This window comes from Ochotona curzoniae, unplaced genomic scaffold, assembly GCF_017591425.1.
Source record: "Ochotona curzoniae isolate NIBS_2020 unplaced genomic scaffold, NIBS_Ocur_1.0 scaffold_2453, whole genome shotgun sequence".
NCBI classification, from domain to species: Eukaryota; Metazoa; Chordata; class Mammalia; order Lagomorpha; family Ochotonidae; genus Ochotona; species Ochotona curzoniae.
This window is the reverse complement of record NW_024467094.1, coordinates 2799785-2824545: the sequence shown is the minus strand read 5'-3', so window position 1 is coordinate 2824545 and position 24761 is coordinate 2799785. Positions and strand designations below refer to the sequence as shown.

General features: G+C 52.5%; 1 protein-coding gene across 2 annotated transcripts in view; it reads left to right on the top strand.

Annotated features, from left to right (window-relative positions):
- The window catches only part of LOC121169732 (protoheme IX farnesyltransferase, mitochondrial), a 119939-nt gene extending 110110 nt beyond the window's left edge, over positions 1–9829 (top strand). For both annotated transcript variants that reach the window (XM_041000390.1, XM_041000389.1), the window contains one exon: positions 7499–9829. In XM_041000390.1, coding sequence (XP_040856324.1) covers positions 7499–7926 — 428 coding nt within the window. In that variant the 3' untranslated portion in view covers positions 7927–9829. The remainder of the gene's footprint in view (positions 1–7498) is intronic.
- Positions 9830–24761: the final 14932 nt, after the last annotated feature.

Genomic DNA, 24761 nt, shown 5'->3' with positions numbered 1-24761 from the left:
CTGTTTCGTGACCCCTGATCTGGCCAGCTTGTCGGCCAGTGACAGCAATGACAGAAGTGACCTACCAGGCCCTGGTGGCAGAGTCCGCCGGCGTGAGGGCAGGGGCATGACCCTGCAGCTAAGTGCCTGCCAGCTGCCCTCCCAGCTCCCAGCAGCCTGGAGCCTGGAACATTAGGCGTCTCGGTGCTGTTTATCTCTGGGGACTGTTTATCTCAGCGACTTTGTGGGCTAGATTCCCTTCCCTCCGCCCTGCCTGCCAGGTCACCTCTCTTTTAGAAGAACTCAATCCTCCTTTTGGAGGGGGGGCGAGGGGGGTCATTTTGTTAAATAGGAATAGATCCCAAGCTGTGGAGGCTTATGGAAGGCGCGCCAGGGTTGAGCTGATTGGCTGGTTGCCCTGTGTGTGATGCTGACATTGCACGCAAAGCATTAATTATATGTCAGCCAACCTCCAGTTACAGATGCGACCTCAGAAATGGGCTCTCAGCATAAATGCCACTTGGCGGATAGATGGAGTCAGTAGCAGAAAGAAAATGAGGTGTTTTTGTTTTTGTTGTTTTTTTCCTCCTCTAGGCTGATAACTGCAAATAATAATAATAATAATAATAATAATAATAATAATAATAATCAGTGCTCATCAGGCTTGTTTCAGCTCCTTTATTCCCAGATGGGAAAGTAGAAGTGGCAGAGAAAGAACCCGATTCATGTCTTCCATTCCACTAACGTTTATGGAGGACCAAGTGCCAGGCACCGTTCAAACTCGAGCCCTTTTGAAAGAGTGCCTTGACAAGATACTTCAGTGCGAAAATCCTTCACTCCAGAAACCAGTTGTCTGTGTTCCTGTGACCAGCTGCCAGTGTCATTATTAAGACACAGTAAACAAGGGGCATTTTCCCGGTGAGACTAGCAAACAAACAATATTGACTCCGGTATTCTCACCGGCAGTGGGAACACAAAAGTCTGGGAAAGAACATAGCAGAAGGGCGCTGCTAAGACCCGGGGTCCGCACGGCAGTGTAACAGCAGGCAAACATGGGTCCCTTCAGCCAAAGCCCAGTGAGGGTCCTTGATCTTAGGCTGTTAGGGAGCTGGGACAATGACCAGGCCAGGGCCGTCCAGGCGCATCCACATAGCAACATCCAGGGGGAGCTCGGGGAGCTTGCAGCACTGATTTTTGTTTTGAGTCTCCAAGAGAAGCCGCAGGTGCTTGAAGCATCCTTCTAGGGAGGTGGTTAGAAAAGAGAAAGGCTGAGGGCCGGTTGGGGAAGACCTTTGTCAGCGGCTGAGCCGTGTCCCTCCCAGGGGCGTCCTCCAAGGCAAGGGAGCATGGAGCTGTGTCCCCGGGGGGGCCCCCCTTCATTATTCCTAACTCCCTGGCAGAGAATGAGAATTCTGGCAGGGCCGTGCCTGCTGCCCCCTCTATTGCCCGCACTCAGAGGACTTTTCACCTCCTCCTTTGTGGCCTGCGCAGTTGATAAACTGGCCCCGTGTCCACTTCTCTTTATCTGCAGGGCCATAGAAGTCCATTTGCTCCACGGCAGCTGAATCCATTCCACAAGCTCCTTTGTGTCGGTCCTCAAAAGCGAGCCTTTGAAATCCCTGACCATGAAGCTCTGGGGCTGGCTTGGCACCCCTGCCTCTCTTCCCACCCCTGTGGCTCCCCATCCCCCACAGCTCACCCCCAGTTTACATAACCGTGGACCCCTGAAAACACAAGTGGAACCTCCCTGGTCCAGACAAGCCCCGGAAGGCCACACTGACTGAGAGGACAACCCATTGTCCTGGGCAGGGGAGGCGCCCTAGGCCCAACTCCAAGGCTCGCTGGAGCCAGGCATCTTTGTCCCGGGCAAGGCCATGCATGGATGGTGCATTGACAATAAATGGGTTTGGGTGGGGGTGGGAGGGAGCCCATCGGGCATCCGGCAGAAAGCAAGCTGACACCACCCACTGAACTTGCTCCAGGGGGCAGTTTCCTTGCCAGAGCCTTTATGGGGGAATCCCAGCCTGGACTTAGGGGTTCCTGTCTCCGTTCTGCTAGGGAGCCACGAGCCTGGGATGGCCTTGCTTTTGTCTGTCAGCAAAAAGATGCCAAAGTGTTTCTGGCTGGGGGCCTGTGAGATTCTCTTCCCCACCCCGGCTCCAGCCTGCCGGTGGAGGAATCACTGACCAGACGTTTCCAAAGATGTTTTTCAAAATGGGCTGTGGAGTGACCAGGAACGTGCTGGGTAGCCCCACCCCCACCCAGGAAGGCTTCTGCCAGTCAGGGCAGGGGACTGCCACCAGGGTCTTCTGCACCTGTCGGTGCCCAGCTCAGCAGGTAAGCCCCTCTCCACACCTGTGGATGGAGGGCAGCCAGTAGAGCCATGCACACCCCCTGGGTGCTCTCCCCAGAGGTGCCTGGGAGCCAGGAAGCACCAGACCCCCAGAGAGGACACACCTTTCATAGTTACCAGTGGGTAACAAGTAGTGACCACAAGGGAGAAAGTAGAGGGGTATATTGTTGTGGCTTCTAGAGTCAAACAGCTCCCGGGGACACCAGCAGCCCTTGTGAGAGCTGGATCGAGTCCCGGATGCTCCACTTGTGCCCCAGCGTCCTGCTGCTGGGTTTGAGGATACACGAGAAGCTGGTCTGAGTATTGGGACCCTTGCCAGCCCTGGCCATTGCAGCCATTTGGGGATTGAACCAGTAGACAGAGGTCTCTATCTCTCTCTCTCTCTCTCTCTCTACTTTCAAATAAATAAGTAAATCTTAAAAAAAAAAAAAAAACACAAAAAAAGAGGAAGTAGAAAGCAAGTTTGTGGTATAACATAAGGCGTTGCTCAGAGCACTGTAGTACCCAGCCCCAACTTTGCTTGATTCCAGCTCCCTGCCATTGTGCACCCTAGGAGGCAGCAGGTGGCAGCTCACCTACCTGGATGTGCGCCACCCTCCTGCGTGACGCAGACCGAGGTTGAGGTGCCCGGCGTCTCTCTGGCCCAGCACCAGTTGCCATCAGTGTTCAGGGAATGAGCCCGCAGATGCAAGATCCCTGCCTCCTATTTCTCCATCTTTGGAATAAATGGAAGGAAGCATAAAATAGGGAGTGGTTATTTATATACATATATATATATATATTTCTTCCACATCTCATTAAGCGGGATGTGTGCAAGGATTCTGAAGGATTCGATAGGAAAATGAGAGGATTCATTGAACAGAAGGACGGATTAAATGCAGCAGCCACAGCCCCACTCGGTTACAGTTGCCTTCTTCCAGGAAGCCTTCCCTTCTCCCCCGGAAGGTGAATGAGCTGCCACCCCCACCAGCCCTGCCCCTGAGGGCACCCTGGGCTGTGATGCCTGTCTTTCGCACGGCCTTTCTCCCTGGCAGAGGCCGTGGAGAATGGAGAATAGTGCCTGTGCACTCGCCCAGCGGCTCAGCGCCCCTCCCTGTCTGCTGCCACAGCTGGCTGGCTGGCCGACAGTTTGGGGGCATGAGACCACTAAGTCCAGGAGCACAGATCCGGGTGGCTGGCAGGTGAGGCCCGTGAAGGAAGCAGCACTGGGGAGAGGTAGCCGGAGCAGGGCTGTGTGGGGGAGGTAGGGGTGATTTGCTATGCACCAGCCATCAAGCCCAAGCTTTGATGTGACCCCAAGTCTGCTGGCTTTCCTCTTCCAGAGAGGCAGCCTGTCCCTCTTAGGCATGGACCAAGCTCCCCTCCCCTTCACCAGGGAAAGCCAGAGAGCATCTTATCTTTCCATATCAATACAGAGAGAAGCCCACCTCCCACAGAGCCTGGATGGTCCTACTGCCCTTTGTCCTGGTTCCCCAGGAATGCGCCTTGTCAGGAAAAATGTTATCTGTAGTAGAACCATATTTCATACATATGTAACTATGTGTGTAAATAGCATATGTACCGTGCCAGGGCTCTTGATGAACTAGAAAATGCTTCTGGGACAGGCACAATAGCTCAGCGGCCTAATCCTCCACCTGCAAGTGCCTGCATCCCTATACGGGTTCCTGTTCAAGTCCCAGCTGCTCCATTTCCCACCCAGATCCCTGCCTGTGGCCTGGGAAAGCAACAAAGGATGGCCCAAAGCCTTGGGACCCTGTGCCCATGTGGGAGGCCCAGAGAAGGCTCCTAGCTTCAGATCAGCTCTCTGTAAGTCTGCCTTTCCAATAAAAATAACTAAATCTTTAAAAAAAAAAAATGGAAAAGGGAGGGGAGGGAAGAGGAGAAGAAGAAAGTGCCCCTGCCCTCTTCCCTGCTGACCCACCTGCTCGTGCCCACTCCCGCAGCACTTGAACTCCCACGCAGCAGGTTGTTGGGGTGGGCGTGCTCCCAGCTTGGCAGCAACCACGCTGAGTCTCCTCCATGAGTTAATGTGAGGTGGTGCCGACCGCTGTAGACAGGGTTGCTGTGAGCATTAGGAAACATCTGTCTACCCTACGAGGGAACCTCATAAAAATTCCTGTGCCCAGGGTGGGCATTGGGCACGGTGGCCAAGGTGCCATCGGGGATCCCCACACCCCATGTCAGAGCGTGTGGGTGCGCAGCCCAGCCCTTCTGCCAGGAGCATCTGCCTTGGAATGGAGAAGTAATGGCTCAGCTGGCTGAGTCTCGGCAGCTCACCTAAGCTCTTGGTTCCTGCCTTCCGTGGGACCCAGCCCCAGCTCCTGCAGGCATCTGGGGAGTAAGCCAGCAGGTGGGAGCTCTCTGCCTTTCAGAGAAAGAGAAAAAATTCTTTTTTTAAGTTCATGTAACAATCAATTAGAAGATAATATTTTCATTTGAAAGGTAAAGTGGTGGCAGGGGAGAGGGGAAAGAAAGATCTTTCATCTTCTCATTCACTCTCTGAATAGCCACAAAAGTTCAGGCCAGACCAGACAGAAGCCAGGAGCCTGGAACTCTGTCTGGGTCATCCCCCAGGTGTCAGGGGGCCTGAGGACTTGGCCCACTGCCTACTGCTTTAGGGACCTGGTCAGAAGCAGAAACTGCTGCCATATAAAACGCTGACTTCACAGCAGCGGCTTAACCCGTCATCCCTCTCCCCCCCGCCACCCCGCCCCAGGGATGAGTTTATTTTACTGCAAGAACATTTTGAAATCCGTGTATTTTGGTTCCGTAATACGCCCTTTTCCATAAACGTTGTGCAGTGCCCTCGCCATTCCCCTGCCACAGGGTGTTTTACCCGGCATGTTGCAAAGGCCCTCAGACCTCACAGAGCCGGAACCGGAGCTCTTTTTGTCTCCATTGTGTGCACCACCCTCCCCAAGGACTGGCACCGTGTCCCTTGCGGCCCCCGCCCATCAGCGCCATCCTGCTGTCTACTGGTTTCCAGATGCCACTCCCTGGCTCCAGCCCGTGGTGCTGTTACCCTTGAAGTGTGCTGGGCCTGATGGCCAGCTCTGGGAGGCCTTCCCCGAGTGTTCTCAGCTCTCACCCCGTCTTGATTCCTTGGCTGGCGCCACCACTAGCAATGATCCTGGGAGGTCTCTCCCAGCATCCTTTGAGCAGGACCTCTTGTTGTGTACCTTGCTTGGTCTTTGCGGCCTGCAGCACCACGCCTGGCACACAAGACACTGTCATGAGTTTCCCTGGTAAACGGATCCAGCACATTCACTGTGACTCCTGTGGCTGGCACTGCCACTGGGCCGAGCTGGGATTCTGTGCCCTGGGCATGGTTTCCCGGAGCTCAGCGCTTGCTGAGTTTGAGGCCCTCCTGGCCATACTGTTCCTGTGTGTTTTCTAGAGCCTGGTTGCCGGTGATGTGCAAGGACCTCCCACCACCAGCATCACCATCACTATTCGGGATTTTCTCAGGAGCCAGTGTGTCCCCAGCCCCCAGGCGCACCCACGCCCTGGGGGTTAGACCCCTCTTGCATCTGGGGCCCTTGGGCTCTCAGCCCTGTCTTCTTTATTCTGCACTGGAACCTTTTACCTCCTGAGTCCCGGCCATGTTCCTCCTCTCTCCGTCTCCATCATCATCGGTCCCTCCCATCAACCTCTTGGGTCTCTTTCTCTCACAGCGCATCCTCCCTGACCCAAAATGCACTAGCACAGGCCCCAGGTACACTCACACACACAGGTGCACACTCTCCACACAAAATCTGTTCTGTGGCTATTCGCAGAGAACTCAACCTTGGCCCTTTCCCCTCTCCAGCCTTGTCCCTGAGTCCCTCGGTCCCCCGTGGTTCCCAGCCCTTTGGCCACACTAGTCTTCCTGTCTTCTTTTTAATTACCAGAGTGAAACTGACATGGATACCTTATCACCTGGAGAAGACCTTGCACCTTCCTAACCCCTGGTTTCTCTCTACCAGCATTCTCCTGTCCCTCAAGCTGGGGCCAGACATCCCACACACCCACAGAGGAGGCCCCTGTGCCCACTGGACAAGCCTCACCCTCTCACTGTCTACCCTGATTGCCCCCTCTGTTCCCAGCCAGGGCTCTGGCTTCCAGCTCACCTCCTTGCCCTGACACCCACATGGGAGACCCAGATACAATTCCAGGTTCTGACTTCTTCTGCCTGCCTGGCTCAGCCCTGGCTGTTGCGACCACATGGGGAGTAGACCAGCAGATGGATGAGCTTTCTGTCTTTAACTCTCTGATTTCCAAATAAATAAGTCAATCTTACACAAAAGGGAAGAAAGAATGTCCCATAGCAGGTGTTCAGTAATGGCAGCCTTCATTCGCATAGTGTGACAGGTGGGGCAAGGATTCCCTTAGCGAAAGGAACCGAATCATGTTCTTGGCTTCATGTCCTTGTTGGGAGAAAATCGCAGAGCTACGCACAAGTCACCTTTGCTCTCCAGTTCAGAGTTTCCTTATGCCAAAGCCTGGCTGCCTGTGGTTCACTCTGTGTACTTAACTCTTTCCTCTTGTTTCACCCCCTGACTCTGTCACTCAAGGGATCCTGCGTAAAGGTGCCAGGCACCTGCCCTGGAGCCCCTGGTGGTGGAGCAGGAACAATGGAAAAGGCCAGGGATAGCAGCAGGACCCTGGAGGTGTGCTCAGGCCTGGGGCAGGGCTGCCAGAGAGCCACTGACTGCGCTGGGAAGGCAATGGAAGCTCACAGAATAGTCCCTGAAGATTGGGGAAGGGGAGTGGTAACTGAGCCGAAAGTTCTAGCAGGGAAGCCCCGCCCACCGGCAGCCCTGTGCTGCTGTGCTCAATTTCCAAGAAGCCTTCCCAAGTGGGTGGGGCCTGTTGTGCTCCGGCACAGGTGCACAACCCTCCCCCAGGAGGCAGGCTCTTCCCCCGAATCCCCCCTGACATGCACACCTTTTCCCAAGAGAGAAGGTAGGCGGAATTTTAGCACAGCCACCTCTCCCCACCGCACCCTGCCCATCACTGCCATTCCAGGCCCATCTGGGTGAGCAGAGACCGCCACCAGCGAGTGGCAGAGGGCCTGAGAGGTGAGCACGGGCGCGCAGAGCCAGGCAGATGCTGGACAAGAGGAAGCTTGCTGTGGACACCCACACTGACCCCGCTTTCTGTCCTCTTCTCCCCTGCACCACACAGGAGCCTTTCTCCTGGGAGGGATCCTCTACTCCTGGCAGTTTCCACATTTCAACGCCCTGAGCTGGGGCCTCCGCGAAGACTACTCGCGGGGCGGCTACTGCATGATGTCCGTCACCCACCCGGGGCTGTGCCGGCGCGTGGCGCTGCGCCACTGCCTCGCCCTCATCGCACTCTCCACCGCGGCCCCGGTGCTGGACGTCACCACTTGGACCTTCCCCGTCATCTCCCTGCCCATCAACCTCTACATCTCCTACCTCGGCTTCCGCTTCTACGTGGACGCGGACCGGAAGAGCTCACGGAAGCTCTTCTTCTGCAGCCTGTGGCACCTGCCGCTGCTCCTGCTGCTGGTGCTCACGTGCAAGCGGCGGCAGCCCGCGGCCTCGGAGGGCACAGCAGGGACCACAGGCACGGGCGAGCTCCCGAGCTGAGGGCGCATGGGCGGGTGGACTGGGAGGCCGAAACAGAGCAGCGCCGCCAAGACGCACAATCCCTTTCCCATTTTGCTGTGAGGCGGGAGTAGTTTGATGTCCTTGGAGCCACAGGACAAGAAAAACGGCTGGTAAAATTGGTGCTCGGCAATCACTTGACAAGCTTTTTTCCCCCCCATGGCAATGCCGGAAATGCCCAAATACAAGCTGCCCGCGGGTATACATCTGTTACCATCAACACACGCCCATTTTTTTTTCTTGCTCTTCTTCACAAGAATGTACACGCGTGCCTCTTCCTTTCCTGTCTCCTGCACACACACACGTGCATGGAGACACAGGCATACATATCCACAGAGAGATTTTCACACGCACCCCCAACTTGCCAGTGGGGTGACAGGGTGCAGACAAGATAAGGAGCCCTGCATCCCCAACACACCCCCTCCCGCCCAGGTCCTCCCAAGAAGAGCAACCCCCCCCCCAGCCACCGTGACTGTGGAGTAGCTTTCTCTACTCCACGCATATCCCCACCTACAGACGGGACACACCCCTGGGAGGGAATGTTCCAAACGGTTGCCCAGTGCCTTGCCAGTGCAAGTGCCAGCCCCTGGCCCCAGCATTTCAGGAACTGCAGGAATGGAAGGCGGTTTGTGGCTCTGATTGCCCACGATGGTTCCTGTGATTCTTGCCCACCACGGGTGATCAGCTCCGCACTGCTGATCGGCCCAGTGCAGAAGTCACTAGCCGCCTGCCTGGCCCGCTGTAAGAGCCCAGGAGCTGGAGGAGCTGGGCTCCCCTTCAGGGAGACTTCAGTACCGAGGGGCCAAGTGCAACTTAGGGTTTCCAGAGCCCATCACTGTCACCTGGAGGCCCTCCACCCTTCCCTCTCCTCTCCCAGAGCCCCCTGAGCCTGGGGGACTTACTTGAAACTTGGCAGGAGGCTCAAGTGACTCTCAGGCAGTGCCTGCGGCCCGGGGCGGGTGGGGGGCAGTTTGTCCAGGGATTGAAGCAGCCTCTGTATTACGCGTGGACAGACTACAGCGGCACAGATCCAAGGGATCCACGGCAATGTTCAGATTTTCTTTTTTCATCCACCTTGGAATTTAAAGTCACTGCACTACCCCCGTTCTCACACAGGTCCAGACCACTGGCAGGGTCTCCTGATCCCTGCTTCGACTTCTCCCAGATACTCCCTCTGGGCTGCGTCCAGGTGGCTCTTTGCCCTGAGGGAACCCATCGCTGGAATGTTCAACACCAACATTCAGATCTGTAAGATATGTCGGTTCAAGTTTCCCAATAAAACGGGGTCAGAACAGCACTTCCCTGAGCCAGCCCTGTTTATTCTGTGCTGAATCCACACACTTCCGGGACTCTTAGCACCTTCCTGACCTGGCCAGGGGACACACAGCCTGTGGGTAGTTTTTGTTGTTTTTTTCTCAATTTCTATTTTTTTAATTAAAAGATAAATTGTGAAGCAGAAAATGACAGTTGTATCTATTTACGGGTTCCTACGCAATGCTGTGATACACAAATGTGATTCGTAACTGAATAAAGCCAGTTGACATAGCAGTTACTTCAAACACTTGTCTTCATGTTGTGGCTGCGGCGTCTGATATTCACTGTCAGTGGCCTTCAGTGTGGTGTGCTCTGCATAGACAGACTGTCTTGAAGCATAATCTCTGTCTAAGTGAAGCTTTAACCACACACACTGCCCATCATCAGCCTCCGTATTTAACTTAGCCTTCTTGTTCTTGCTGCATCTGTTTTGTTTTTTTTTTTTTTTCAATACTGGGTAGTATACCATGATGGTGTTCAAACCGTGTCTTCTCTCTTGGGTCACCAGTGGATGAGCTGGTTCCATACCTTAGCGATCATGAGTACTGTGACAATGAACGCACGAGAGCAGGTGCCTCTTTGATAAACTGACGGTGAAGTCTTTGGAATAAGTTACCCAGAGGGATGGTCATCAAATCACATGATCTGTTTCCAGGTTTATCGCTGCACTGGTTGGCATTCACAGCACTACACAGGCATGGCCATGCTGACAAGCCTGAGGTCCGGTTTTCATTTGCATCTCCCTCATCATAAATGACGTGGAGCCATTTTGCATACATCGTTTAGCTATTTGCTCAGACACATGGATATTTCATGCTTCAAGGTCATGTCACTGAACACCTTGGGTTTTTGACACTGGTTTATACAGAAGAGTAAGCGAAGGACCGTGAACTTCTCTCCCTTGCACCTGCTTATCCTGCTGAGAATCAGCGAGCATTAGCCTTGCTCCTGCTGGTGGTCTTCAGGGACTGTTCCTGGGGACTCGCTCCCCTCCTGCTCACAAGACCCCAAGGTGTGCCGCACAGAGACCAGGTCAAGTCAGGTTCTTCTCAGTGCACCAGCCCCACCTGGCGCTCCTCCTTGACCCCACCTCACAGACTCCCTGGCTGCTCCTCACACCTTGCTGAGGACTCAGCTTTGCTCAGGTGTGTTCCAGTTAGCCTAGTCCAAATAAGCCCCGAGTTGTGGTGTCTGCCCTCACCGGGACTCTGTGCTGCCCTGCATTTATTTCCCTGTTGGGAACGCTTGGTGGCAGGAGGAGCCTCCCTCCACCGAGGATGACCTCCATCAAGCCTCTCTGGGCAGGGATGTCCCTCGCTGCTATCTTGTGAAGAGTGCCAAAGCATGTGCATGGAGGAAGGCCGAGGAGCTGAAGGAGAATCAGAAGGGCTGAGTTTGTGGAACCTTCTTAGCCCTGAACCCTGCCTGAGCGGCATCAGTGCCTGGGGCATGCACACCATCTCAAGGTTTTTACTGCAATCCTTAGGACAGCTCGTGAGGGGCTGGAGACCAGGACTCAAGGTCTAAAGCAGAGTGTCACTTGGGGCCCCAGCTTATCCTCAAGAAAGGCCAGGTCTCCCTGCAGGCCCAACTGGAGATCAGCCAGTCCCTGGCCCAAGGTCATTAACATCATGCAAACCCGCGATGCCTGACTTCTTACCCTTTAAGCCAAGTCAACGCCTTACCCACCTTGGGATTTTCCAAGCCAGCAGAGTCCGGATCAGGTGGAGACAAAGCCACAGACGAGGCATCCACGGCACCTGAATCAGCAGCACCCTTGCATTTCAACTTCGATTCTGAAACGTCAAGTTTACTCTTCTTAGCAACAGCTGAGGGAGGACTCTTGTATATCAAAGACACAGAAATGAGCCACAAAGTTCATGTCCACGGAAAAAGCGAAGGCCATGGCAGCTTGATGCTCCCCTGGCCACACACCTGCCAAAGAACAGCTCATGCCTGGAACCTCCAGGAAAAAAAAAAAAAAAGAAAAAAGAGGGAAATGTGTGGACTGAGGCATCTACAGCCCAGGAAGAGGTCCTTGCCCTCCTTGCCCATGGAACTGTCCCTGCTCCCTCATGTAGGAAGGGACACTTGGCCTTCAGGCTCCACAAGGGATTTTTATGCTAATGTGGCAGCATCAAAAAGAGGTGCCCAAACAGATCCATTCTAGGGAGGAGGAGGAATGTAGTTCATTTGTTAGCGAGTGTGAAACATTCATGGATGGATTTGTATGTGTGACCTTGGCATTCACAAACCCTCCTATTTCAAGAAAGGTAGAGAGGCAAGGGCTGTGTCCCACAAACCAGAGGAAGCAGAAAGAGGCAAGCAAGTGCTGAGGATTCTGTGTCTTTGTCCTTGGAGACCAAAGGTCCTACCGTGTATTTGTGTCACTGGCATTCCAGCACACACCGGCGAACAGCCGAAGAAGGAATCAGCCAGTTCTATGGTTAAGCTGGTGGGTGTCTGCGACCAAGTCCCCAGGCTGGTTAAAACCTGAACGACAGAGGACTGGATAACAAGTGACCAGGCAGGAAGAAGTGCCTCCCAGGCCCTGTGTTTGTGACCGCCTTGACCCTGAACTTGCCCTCTAGAAGGCCACTTGCAGACAATGCTGGTGAACCACAGTCCCAGGTCCCCACAGTGCAATATGTACTGGCTGTTGAGTGCAGCCAGAGGCTAGGGCAGCCAGCCCAGATTGCAGAGTCCCAGGGCTCACCCCCAATCCCGGCCAGGGCTCTATGGGTCACATGCCTCACTACCACAGGCTTCGTTTTCTCTTCCCTTTTCTCACTCAGTCCCACAACCCTATTCCTTCCCTTACACTTGCTTCAGTTTCATCTTTTCCCCCAGCGCATGTTGCAGGTGCATCAGGGGCCCTGATGAGTGTCACTGGAAAGTCCCACAGAGAGCCCTGTCTCCTAGCCATGCTGTCACAGTTCCCCAAGCGTCCACTCATGGTACTTTGGGACTTCAGCAGCCGTGTGTCCTCTGTTGAAAGGCCATGGCACCATTAGGTGCATCCATAGGATGGTGCGATAGGGATGTGTATGGAGGGTCAGGTGGTCCACGAAGCCAGAAGTTGGGAAAGATGCCAACCCCAAGCAGACCCCATTCAGGGATAGATGCTGGGGCTGCACCCAGCTTTGCCATTGTGTTCCATCATCAAAAACGAGTCCCCGGGCCCAGCCACTTTTTGGTTATCCAGGCTGTGAAGGTAGGACTGTTGAGGCTCCACACCATCGCCTTCAGTTCTATCTCCTGCTTGCTTCCTTGCACCAATACTTCCTTTTTCTAACACACAGAGAGTTCTGGAAGCTGTCAACAAGGATGCGCTAAATTACACTGCAGTAACAAATAGCACCCAAAACCTTTGGTGTGCTTGAGTTAAAAAAAAAAAAAAAGAAAAAGAGAAAAGAAAAGGCAGAGTGACAGAGTGACAGAGTGACAGAGGGGAGAAAAACATCGCTGGTTCATTCCCCAAAAGGTCACAACAGCCACAGTTGGTCCAGGATGAAGCCTGGAGCCTGCATCTCCAACACATGGGTGGCAGGAAGCCAAGCACTTGGACCATCATCCCCTGCCCTTTAGCAGGGAGTTAGATCAGAAGCAGAGCAGCCACAGTCCCAAACTAGCAATCCCATTTGGGATGACAGTGTTGCAGGCAATGGCTGCTGACCCCCTGCACCACAGTGCCAGCCCCTGTTTGTTCTCAACCAATAGGCTTTACAGATTGGCCACACAAACAGCTGGGTCTGGACCAGACTGAAGCCAGGAGCCTGGCACTCCACCCAGTCTCCCATGTAGCTAGCAGCGGCCCCACGCTCTGTGTCACTCTGCCTTTCAGATCGATAAAATTTCATTTTATTTCGAAATCACTTGTCTAAAGTCAAGCTGACTGCAGTAGGAGTGACCTCGCCCTGGAGGACCTGGGACAGACTTCTCCCCTGGACCAGCTTCTAGGGACCCCAACGTTGCTTAGCATGTGTGGGTCTCTCTCATCTCTTCTCTTGGCCATGTGGTTCTCGTGTGCATGTGTGTGAAAAGTCTCTAACTCTCTTGCATAAATAACCCACCTAAATAATCCAGGACAATCCACTCAGCTCCCTATCCCTAACCAAATCCCACCATTTGTCATATAAAGCCACAGCCACTGCTTCCTGGGTTGAAGGTCTTCCATCTTTTTCAGCTTGTCCCACCACACACAGTCCTATGGACGGAACATGCCCAGGTGACTGTGTCTGTCCTGCGTAGCCTTGTTTACCTTGCTCCAGCCGGTAAGATCAAGATCCACTCCGGCCAGGGCGGCCGGGTGCAGCTGGTCAAACAGTGGCATCACAAGGAAGGCCAAACACAAGTCCCATGGCAGAGTCCATCAGCAGCTTGAGCTGAGCTGTGTATTCTGGAACCACATCAGGAGGTGGCACGCACGCCATGCCTACATAGTCCCACATCAATGGCAGGGGCAGCCTCGGAGCTGGTGGGGGTGGGGTAGATCTGCAGGGGGAGAAAGACAGGTTGGCACAGGGGCTACCTCTCAGCACCCAAGAGCTGGGGAGCCTCCTCCAGAGTTGAGTGTTCCCTGTAGGGTCCCTCCATTCTGAACATCAGAACATTAACTCCTGCAAGACTCTCCGCATTTAAAGCCTAGAAGCTTTCCTCCCTCCTTCTCATGGCCTCGCTGGATCCCCGCATTCTGAGGACAATTGCTTCTTCCCTCAATGGAGGTGCTCCCCCAGGGTCTCACGGCCCACTCTCGGGAGAGAGACCTGCTCCCTCCTGCTCCTCGCCTGCATCCGCCCCTCTCCCAGCTTGTTCTTCCTGCCACCTGAAATCCCAGCGCAAATACCCCTGCCGTCATCGCCCCCCTTCCCACCAGAAGGCATCTCCACCTCTGGGATGATCCCAATCGCCCATTTAGCCTGCCTTTTCTCCTGACATCCCCTGCACTAATCCCCATGGACCACAGCATCCATTTGTAATGAGCCGGTGACTGCCTTTGATCTGCCAACTCCGGGTCTCCCTGCCTGATTAGATTTCTGGCTCGCCTTCCTGTTGACGCCCACCCACCCACCACAGAGCTCTTTCCTGGGATTGGGTCTGCCCCTTTGCCTAGGGCTGGGGAGGGAGCTGCACTGGGCACAAGTACTGCCTACTCCAAACTCTTCTTTTCTCTTTCTCTCTCTCTCTCTTCCTCACTTTCCAGGGTGGCTGGACAAGCAACCCATGAACTCAACAGTTGCAAACAATGAAGTTTTTTCTCCCACTGTTGTAATTGCCTAAAGCTTCTTTATTTTTGCTCAGAAATTAAATGTTCTGAGAGGAGGAGAGACAGAAAGAGAAAGCACTTCCATCGCTGCTTCACTCCCCAAATGGGCCATCCTCTACTGCTTTCCCAGGCAGGGAGCTAGGTAAGAAGTAGAGTAGCTGGGACATGAACCAGCGCCCATATGGGATTCCAGTGGCTTGGAGGTGGAGGATTTGCCAATTAAGCCATTGCACCAGGCCCAAATAAGACTTTTTTTAAAAAGTGAAATAAAATCTTTGTCTAGGGGCCAGAGTTGGGTGTAGCAGTGAGCCACACACCATGGAGGGTGCCTGCATTCTATATATAGCCTGCTAATCAGTCTTGCGAGAGGCAGCAGATGCTGCTGGTTCAAGTATTTGGATTCCTTCTGCCCATGTGGGACACCTGGATTGAGTTCCAGACTCCCGCATTGGGCCCGACCCAGCCCCAGCCCCAGCCCCATCCCCAGCCCCAGCCCCAGCCCCAGCCCTAGCTGTTGCAGGCTTTGGGCAGTGAAGCCACAGATGAGAGCTCTCTCTGTGTCTGTCTGACAAACAAATAAAATCAATCAATCAAAATTAAAAACGTGAGGGCAGCCTACTCACCTTGCATGTGTCAGGATCCCATGTGGGTGCTGGTTCGTATCCCAGTTGCTTCACCTCCCTTCCAGCTCCCTGCTGGTGGCCAAGTAAGGCAGTAGAGAATGGTCCAAGGTCTTGGGACCCTGCACCTGCGTGGAAAACCCAGAGGAGGCTCCTGGCTTCGGATTGGCTGAGCTCCGGCCGTTGTGGCCACTTGGGGAGTGAACCAGCGGACAGAAGATCTTCCTCTCTGTCTCTCCTTCTCTCTGTAAATCTACTTTTCCAATAAAAATAAATAAATCTTTTAAAAAATAAAATAAAATTTTTGTGTAATAATTCTGATGTCTGTGACACATCAGGGATGGCATCTCTCTATTTAGTTCCTTTGAGTGGGCCAGGTTTTCCTGTCCCTTTGTGTGTTTTAAGATTTTTGTTTATTTGTTTTGGTTGAAAACTAGACTCAGGTTGTAAAGCAAGATGAGTCCCTCTTCCCTTCCCCCCACCCCCATGGATCTTATTTTATTTGGTTTGCTTTTTGTTTGTTTGGACTGTTGAAGGCGACAAGGCTCTGTTGTGTTGGACACTGCTCCAAACCCTTTTGGCAAGGGCCCTCTTTGCTTGTTATGTGTTGTCACTCAAGTCTCTATTCCTTTGCTCTGTGAGTGGGCAATGCCTTCATGGTAGTTCTTTATATACAAGGAGTTAAAAACACACGCAAAACAAACAGAAACTTTAAAAAGCAAGCAAAAATCACACACACACACACACACACACACACACACAAAGGAGAGAAAACAATTCTAGACTTGGCAGATTGGATTTGCCTTGGAACATTTCACCTCAGCACTCAGCTAGGCTTGCGCTAACCCTAGGGAGCAGCCCCAGGCCAAATAGTAAAGTCTTAAAGTCTACTGAGACTCCTCCGCCAAGCATGCATCTTGCCCTGGGCAAGCACACAGCTCCCTTCATAGAGATGGCTGTTTTTGAAATTCTGGGGCTCCCCAAAGAATCTGAGCTAGGTCTGAGGTGGTCTGTTGTGGTCCTGATGTATAATCCGTACAATCCCTGGCTCCAGGGCCCTGGCGTGGGGAGGTATAGCACGCCTTGCAATTTTGTGTATAGTCCTTACTGTTTCCCTTCTGAGTTCCAAATTAAGTGAGTTCTCTAGGTTTCTCTTAAAATAACCCGTAAGATTTCCAAGTGCAGGCCCGGTGGCATGGCCTGGCAGCTAAAGTCATTGCCCTGAACGCTCCAGGATCCCACACGAGCACGGGTTCTGATCCCGACAGTTCTACTTCCCATCCAGCTCCCTGCTTGTGGCCTGGGAAAGCAGGGGAGGATGGCCCAAACTCTTGAGACTTGAGTCGAGGATAGCCCATAGCCTGCACACACTTGAGAGACCCGGAAGAAGCTCCTGATTCCTGGCTTCAGTTTGGCTCAGCTCCAGCTTGTGGCTGCTTGGGGAATCAATCAGCAGATGGGAGATCTTCCTCTGTGTCTCTACTCCTCTCTGTATATCTGACTTTCCAATAAAAATAAATAAATCATATAATGAAAAGGAAGAAGGGAAGCTTGAGCCTAACTTTGAGAAACCAGGTGATGAGGCGGCTGAGGAGGCGTAGAAGTAGGACCTCTCTATGTTCAGGCACCTGGATCAGACCCCTGAGGCTACAGCCACCAACACACACCTTCCCCTCAAGTTGCCAAATGGAGTCTAATTGCTGGAGTCATTACCGAGATAGGATCTGTGTGTATGCTCTGGAGTCACCTAGCGCCCAAGGCAGATGGCAGGTCACCAGTCGCTCTGCTGAGAGGTCACTGAACCTTCTCTGGAAGGACCCATGGGTGCTGCAGACCGCTCCCAGGTCTGTGTTGAGGTGTGACACTAACTCACCGTGCTGCACCCCATCTGGCTTCCCCACTGCCTCGGGAAATACCTGCTTGTTTCTGGGCCAGCAGAATGCGATGGGAGGATAAGTGGAAAGAAAGGTGGAGAACTCTGGGGCCCAGGTGCCTCGGCAGCCAACTGTGTCCAACTACTTTGGTCTCCGTGTTACTACAGGAGTGTGGCTGCTCGGTAGGGTCCTGCCGGGACGACTCTGTGTTGGCACCTGTACGTCATAAGGCCAGAGGAAGACCTGTGCTGTAGCGTTGCTCCTGGCCTCGGTGCCAGGCCCAGGGTCAGGGCAGCCGACCCCAAGATGAATGAACGAGTGGGAGAACCTGCGCTCTGAACCTAGTGGGAGAACCAGAAATCCATCTGCCTTAGAGTCTCAGGGATAACTAGAGATCATGGACATTATGTAAATTACTACCCTAATGCAATAATCCAAGCTCTTAATTACTCTAATGACTTTAAGTAACAACCATTTTTGTTGCTGTACGACAGTTAGAGGTCTAGGATTATAGGCCAGGCAGTCGGTAGAGGAAAGATGGGAAGAGCGAAGCTGGTGTTGTGGTAATGTTGGTTAAAGCCACCACTCATGACACCCACATCCCATACCAGGAGGCAGGTCTCCCATATGGGTGCCACGGACCCAGCTCCTCGGGCCATCACCCGCTGCTTCTCTGGCATATTAGCAAGAAACTGGATCATTAAGCAAGAGCAGATAGGGCTCCAACTGCTGCTCGGATGTGGGATACGGGCGTTGCAAGCAGAAGCTTGGCCCGCTGGGCCGCCATGCCAGCCTCTACACTTGCCTCCCCCGCACTCATCAAATTTCAAAATCAACTCATTTCCAACTCCAAAAATCCTATAAAGATGCCATTGTCCTTGAAAAGGCCGATTGTCTGAGAAGAGCAGGCAGCAGTGACCTGAAGCCTGTAGGCACCGGGTCTCGCTGCTGTTTCTTCCCTGTGGCGTGGTGAGGCTGCAGACCGTGTCCTGAAAGAAGACCAGGAGGAAGATTGGAGAATGGATCCTGCAGGAGAGGGGTTCTGGTTGGGGCACGGGGACATGTCCCTGAGGGTCGGGCATCTTCAGTGAGGTAACAGGGAGGGCAGTGTGTATGGAGCACTCGCGTGGGACTGGCACTGCTCAAAACTCCTGCCAGTGACCTCGCTCCCATTTCACAGATGGCCACTGAGACACAGATGGATGACTTTTCTTGGGACTCCCAGGTCTATGCTGTGGTAGTGCCAACTTCCCAGCAAGGCCAGCATCCCAGAGCGGGGGGCACATTGGTTTGAGTTCTGCCAGTTCTTGCACAATCCAGCCCCCTTGCTACACATCTGGAAAGGCAGCTGGGGTCCCTGCATGCACATGGGAGGCATGCTCGGAGTTCTGTGTTCCTGGCTTTGGCCTGGCCCAGCCTCACCTACTGCGGCCATTTGGGGAGTGAACCAGCCGATGGAAGATCTCTTTCTCTGCAACTCCGCCTTTCAAACGAATCAATGAATCATTTAGAAAATCACTTTTCAAGGAGACCCGCAGATGATAAGGACAGAGCTTGCTGGCCTCACTGCATATGAAGTCAAGGTCAAGAGCCACAGACCAGAAGCACCAAAGGCCTCTCGGAGGTGGACAGCAGTCCAAGCTGGTGAAGGGCAGAGCAGGGCCTGGGGCCACACTCTAGCTGCACGAATGACCGCGGCTGCAGAAACAAGCTTCCAGCGAAGCGTTGAGACGAACTCTTAGCCAGGAAACTCCGGTAGGAGGCAGCTGTGGCTTTGCTGGGTTGCTAGCCTGGGTTTTCAGGTGTGCTTCAGTATGGACTAGGTAGGAATCCCATAAAAAACCGGACCCTGGCTTCTAGATGTTGCAAGACTCAGCAGGACATCCCAGAGTCAGAGCTATCCATTCAGCACAGAGCCTCTCTCTCTCTCTCTCTCTCTCTCTCTCTCTCTCTCTCTCTGTCACACACACACACACACTCACACACACACACACACACACACACACACACACACACACACACTGCCACCACTATCCCCCCTCCCCCCTGGAGTGCAGGGCCTTCCTATCTCAAATGGATCTCTCCAAAAGCTCAAGGTGAAGGCATTCATAAAGTGCTAATGGAAATCCACAAGAAAGTAGTATTCCTTGACCTGCCAAATTTTCCAGCAGGCCACTTAGCCAAGTGAGGGAGATGGCTCTAGCATTTACGACGCCAGGAAACCCACTTATCTCCTATGCAGTGCAGCCTGCTTCGCGTCTCCTGGGAGTCAGCCATGCAGCCTAGGTTCCAAAGATGATTTCCGGGTAGCAGGGCAGGGTAGAAGCAGGGAGAAGAGTGGAAGTGGTGGGAAAGAATGGTCAGATATGAAAGAGGAGAAAGTGTGACCACAGGAAGGGGAGTGGGGAGCTACATTGGTGGGGGAAAGTACAATCACGGAAAGTTCTGGAAGTGGCAACCTTCTGGATGGGTAGGCACAAGGGAGGTGTGGGCATTTGCACCTGTGGGCCTGAGGTTGGAGGACACAGTGACACCAGAACAGGGGAGCAAACAGGAGGCTGCAGGAAAAACCTGGGCGAGGCAGGTCTCAGGATTCAGACGGAATCCCACATCCTCTGTCAGTGGGTTTGACTGGGAGTGAGCAATGGGGCAGGAATCCAGTCCAGCTTGAGCAAGTCTATGGGCAATCTACAACGGCAAATAACGGCTTGCCGGGGGCAAGGGGTTTGGGTTGAGCTTTCTGGCCCCAGGAAGTAGAGCCTGGGGAGATGAACGCATCAGAGCTGCTGACACCCTGCCACAACCACCGAGAGGATTCTCTCTTCGATTAAAGCACCAGGATTCCTTTTTAGCCAACAAGTAAATAGGACCTGGTTCAAAGGCTCCCCACATGCCACCTGCTACTTCAAAAAGCTCTTTCAATTCCAGGATCAATTTACCTTAGGGCATTTGAGCTCCTGGGTGTGGCTGCCATCTCCCAACCACCTCTCTGTGCAAAGAGTCAGCTCTTCAGGACAGCACTTTCCATGCAAGTGGAAATAGAGGGGAAAAAAAACTTCCAGTTTTGGAGGCTGAAAACTATAAGGAGATCAAAGAGTTAAGAGCACTGATAAGAAATGTGGATTTCTTTTTTAAATGTTTATTATTTATTTGAAAAGCATCATTACAAAGACAGTGAGATAAAATAATCTTTCACTCACTGGTTCCCTCCCCAAAGGGCTACAGCAGCTAGGGCTGGGCCAGGCTGAAGCCAGGAGCCTGTAACTTCTCCGTTCTCCTAGCTGGGGGCAGGGCTCCAGGCACTCAGGTCATCTGCTGCTGTTGACTCACATGCATTAGCAGAGAGCTGGATTGGAAGTAGAACAGCTGAGGTTCAAATCAATGCCTAGATGGGATGCCAGTGTTGCAAATGGTGGCTTAGCCAGTTGAACCACAATACCAGCCCCGGAAATGTGGGTTTGGGTTCTCTGCTTATGAGTGACTGTTGAAGTAGCTGAAAGTTCTTCATCAAGGTTTTCCCCAATGGAAACAAGGAAGAACAAAACATCCTCTGCCGGACACTGATGATTAGGAAAATGCAAATCAAAGCTGCAGCAAGGTCAAGTCCCTCCCTGTACAGACACAGATGCAGCTATTGCGTGAGGAGGATGCACCGGCCCTGGAACGCCTGCTTGCAAACAGAGGATGTGAGAGTGCACCAAACAGGAGGCAGTGTTGACAGATCGCCCCGCAGCCCAGCATGTCTACTTTATTTTCTTTTAATAATAATAATAATAAAGTTATTTGTTATTTACTTGAAAGACAGAAATGGGGGAGAGAAAGAGATCTTCTATTTTTTGGTCTACTCCCTAGATGGCCGCAGCAGCCAGCACTGAGACAGGCTGAAGCCAGGAACCAGGAGCTTATTCTGACTCTCCCATGTGAGGGTAGGAGCTCAAATACTTGGGCCTCTTCTGCTGCTACTCCAGGTTCATTAACAGGCAGCTGGATCAGAAACAGAGCAGTAGGACTTGAGTCAGGTGGCTCTCAGGGGTGCCTGTGCAGTGGGGAGGGTTTAACCCGCTATGCCACAATGCCAGCCCTTCAAGTTTACTTCGGAACAGAGTTCTCCATTCTCCACCCCACCCACAATTAAATGCTTCCATGAGACATTGGTACGCTTATACTCATAGCCAAGATTATTCACAGGAGCTAAAATTGAGGCAAGCTAAGTTCTTATCCACAAATGGATGGATGGGTACATAAAATGTAAAATACACATCCAGCAGAGTATTATGCAGACTTAAACAGGAAGGGAATTCTGACACCTGCTACAAAATGGACGCCCCTCCAAGGATGTTACACTAAGTGAAATAAGCCAGTCACAAAAAGAGTTAAGTGCTGTTTGATTTCACGTATCTAAACTATTCAGAGTAGTCAAGTTCGTAGAGACAGAAAGTAGCAAGGGATTGCCAAAAGCTGGGAGAGGGGTTCATGGGGAATGCTTGTTGAAACAACAGTGCATCACCAATACTCCATAACAGCCTCAGTCCAAGTCCTGGATATTCTACTTCTGATCCAGCTCCCTGCTGACGTGCCTGGGCAAGCATCAGAAGATGAAGCAAGTGCTTTGGTCCCTGCATCCACCTGTGACACCTGGATGGAGCTCCAGGTTCCAAGCCTGGGCCAGCCCCAGCCATTGTAGCCGTCTGAGATGGAGCGAGCCAGCGGATAGAACACCTCTCTCTTTTACCATCTCTTCTTCCCTTTCTGTAACTCTGCCTTTCAGATAAATAAACACATGATTTTCAGAGACAGCAGCGTTTAGGGTTTTGCAAGATGAAGAGTTCTAGAGACCGTACGACAGTGTGAGCAGGCACAATTCTATTTTTAAAAAGTGAAGGCAGCGCATTTCATGCGGTGTGTGTTGCGCAATTAAAACACACAAGCCCTAAGGCTGTGGTTCTCAATTTGAACACACATCAGAAGGCATCTGGAAGTCTTGTTACAACACGGGATGCTGGGCCCCATCCAGAGTTTCTGTTTGCTTTCCCAAGAAGTTTCCAGCAGCAGCCAAAGATACTGCTTCGCTAAGGATACCTGGAGAGCCGCTGCAGCAGGCAAGGACTCCCAAAGCAGGGGAACGTTCCTGAAGCAGGCCAGGGCCCCTGAAACAGGTGTCCCCGAAGCAGCAGAGGGTCCCTGAAGATCTCCTTTCTTTCTCCAACACTAGGCTGGTGTTTGCGTGAATCAACTCATAGCCCTTGGGAGAAACAGCCACATGTTCAGTGAAGTGGAATTCAACTGTTGCTAAAGTTGTACAATGGGTTGCCCTTTATTTATTTGAAAGGCAGAATTATAGAAGCAGACAGAGTGAGGCCTTCCACCAGCTGGTTCACTCCTCCAAACGGCCTCACCAGCTGAGACAGGGCCAAACTAAAGGCAGGAGCCAAGAGTTGCTTCTGGGTCTCCCACATGGGTGCAGGGGCACAAACATTTGGGTCATTTTCTGCTACTTTCCCAGGCATTGGCAGGGAGCTGGAGAGACTCAGAAGCCAAAGAGAGGGGCGTCAGGGGAGACGGGGTGCTCCACTGCAGTTAAGGCCGTCTCAAGTTCACGTGAAGCCGGTACAGAGAAATGTCCCGTGGCTGCTCCTGTGGGGATAGGGGCACGGCAGGAAGACAGTGGTGGCATCTTGCCAGATGTGTTCTGCTGTTTCTCCTTCTCCAGTTTCCACTCCAAACTCTTCCTTGAGACAGGGGAACAGCCAAAGGCAAGAATCAAGTCAGCAGGTGGAGAAAAAAGCATCTTGTGGGTGTATGCGGGCTACCGGTCATCTTAGCTCCAAACAGGTGGCCCAAGGCCTCTGAGTTTGTGTTGATGGAGGTCTGGGGACCAAGAGTTCTCCTTTTGTGCTTCCCTAGATAGGGTGGCAGCCTGCCTCACCTGGCTGCCAGGGACTCAGGAACGCCACCAGGCACCAAGCAAAGCAGCCAGACACCAATGGGCCTGGAGAAAGACGAGCAAAGCCTAGCAAGAGTCATCAGAGATTTTCCCCCAAAAAAGCACAGCCCCTGGGAGGGCAGGCAGGCCTGTCTCACAAGGAGTGTTGTTGAGGATGTGCAAGTTCAAGCACACTGTGGATTTTCTAAGACTCATGACTTGGAATGAAACATTCAGGAAAGGAAGTTGAACGTTGGTGCCTTCCAGCTTGCCAGAAGGTTCACCGGGAAAAAAACATCTCAAAGACCAGAACACAAAGACAAGCGAAAAGAAAATGAGCAAGAAAAGAGGGGCTCCTTGGAGTCAGATCAAGGAGATGCAAGAAGAAATGTAGGAATTCCAACGGGAATCGAATAGATGGAAGGCGAGACAATAACTCACCCAATAAAAGCTTAAGGGCAAGACTTGAATGTCCCGATGGAAGAGTTTTACTGTTTGAAAACTTTACCTTTATTGAGAACAATCCAGGGCTCTCAGAAGAAACAGAAATAGAAGCCTCCACATAATGCACTTCAATAAAAGGAACAAAAAAAAAAATCAGAGTGACATACAAGCCAAAAGATTGTGAAAACACACCTGCGCACAGCTCACATTTTGAAAAAAGATACTTTCTACAAAAACTTGTCTATAAAAATATGAAGCTATTCGTTGTTTTTGTTATCAACTGTTGCACTGAAACAGCATGTTAAGGACCCAACACGATAGCCTAGTGGCTAAAGTCCTCGCCTTGAATGCGTCAGGATGCCATATGGGCATCAGTTCTAATCCCGGCAGCTGCACTTGCCATCCAGCTCCCTGCTTGTGGCCTGGGAAAGCAGTCGAGGATGGCCCAAAGCCTTGGGATGCTGCACCTGCGTGGGAGTCCTGGAAGAGCTCCTGGCTCCTGACTTTGGATTGGCTCAGCTCCGGCCATTGTGACCACTTGGGGGAGTGATTCAGTGGGTGAAAGATTTTAAAATGCATGTATTAGTTTTTAACAGTTTCAATATAAGTCATGGGTACAGTTAGAGTAGATTGATATTCCTGTCCTCCCATCCCTCCCTCCGCCAGGTGCAGATGTCTGACATAGGGTTGTAACCACTATGCCACAAGCCCAACCTGGACTTGTGCTTTTCTTGAGATTCTATTACAATCCTTGCCTTGGTTTGTTTATCGTTCTCTGCCTCCTGCTGGCCTGTGTTTTATGCATTTCCTCCCCTGTTCTTTTTACTCAAATGCAACTTGCAGGCTCTGCCGTTCTTGTTTTGCTGGAGTGGCTGCTTAGTCTTCACAGAGATGGGCCTCACCGAGCCAGCCCCTTGGCGGCCCCCCGCCCTTGCGCGGTCATCTCCCATGTAGACCCTGTGCTGGATGCTGTGCCCTCATCTGGCCAACTGCACCTCAGCAAACATGTCTCCGGCAGAGGTTTGAGAAGCACTGGCATGGTCATGTGTGGTGGAATCCTGCTATCGCCTCCAGAGTGAGCAGGAGCAGGTGCAGACAGCGACCCAGCCCTCCCAGCTGCCCCGGGACTCACCTGCCCTTGACCCCTGATTGCTCCTCCAAGTGAAATCTAGCCACCTGCAGGTGGTTCTTAACTACATTGTTAACTGATACAACACCAGAGATTACACACTGTCATTCGAGGTCTCTAAGCTGTTGTAAGGTTTATTCTGGGGTTTGTGTTTGAAAAGGGAGAGAGAGAGAATATTCAGTTTTTACGCACTAGTTCACTCCCTGAATGTCCACAACAACCAGAGCTGAGTCAGGCCCACGCCGAG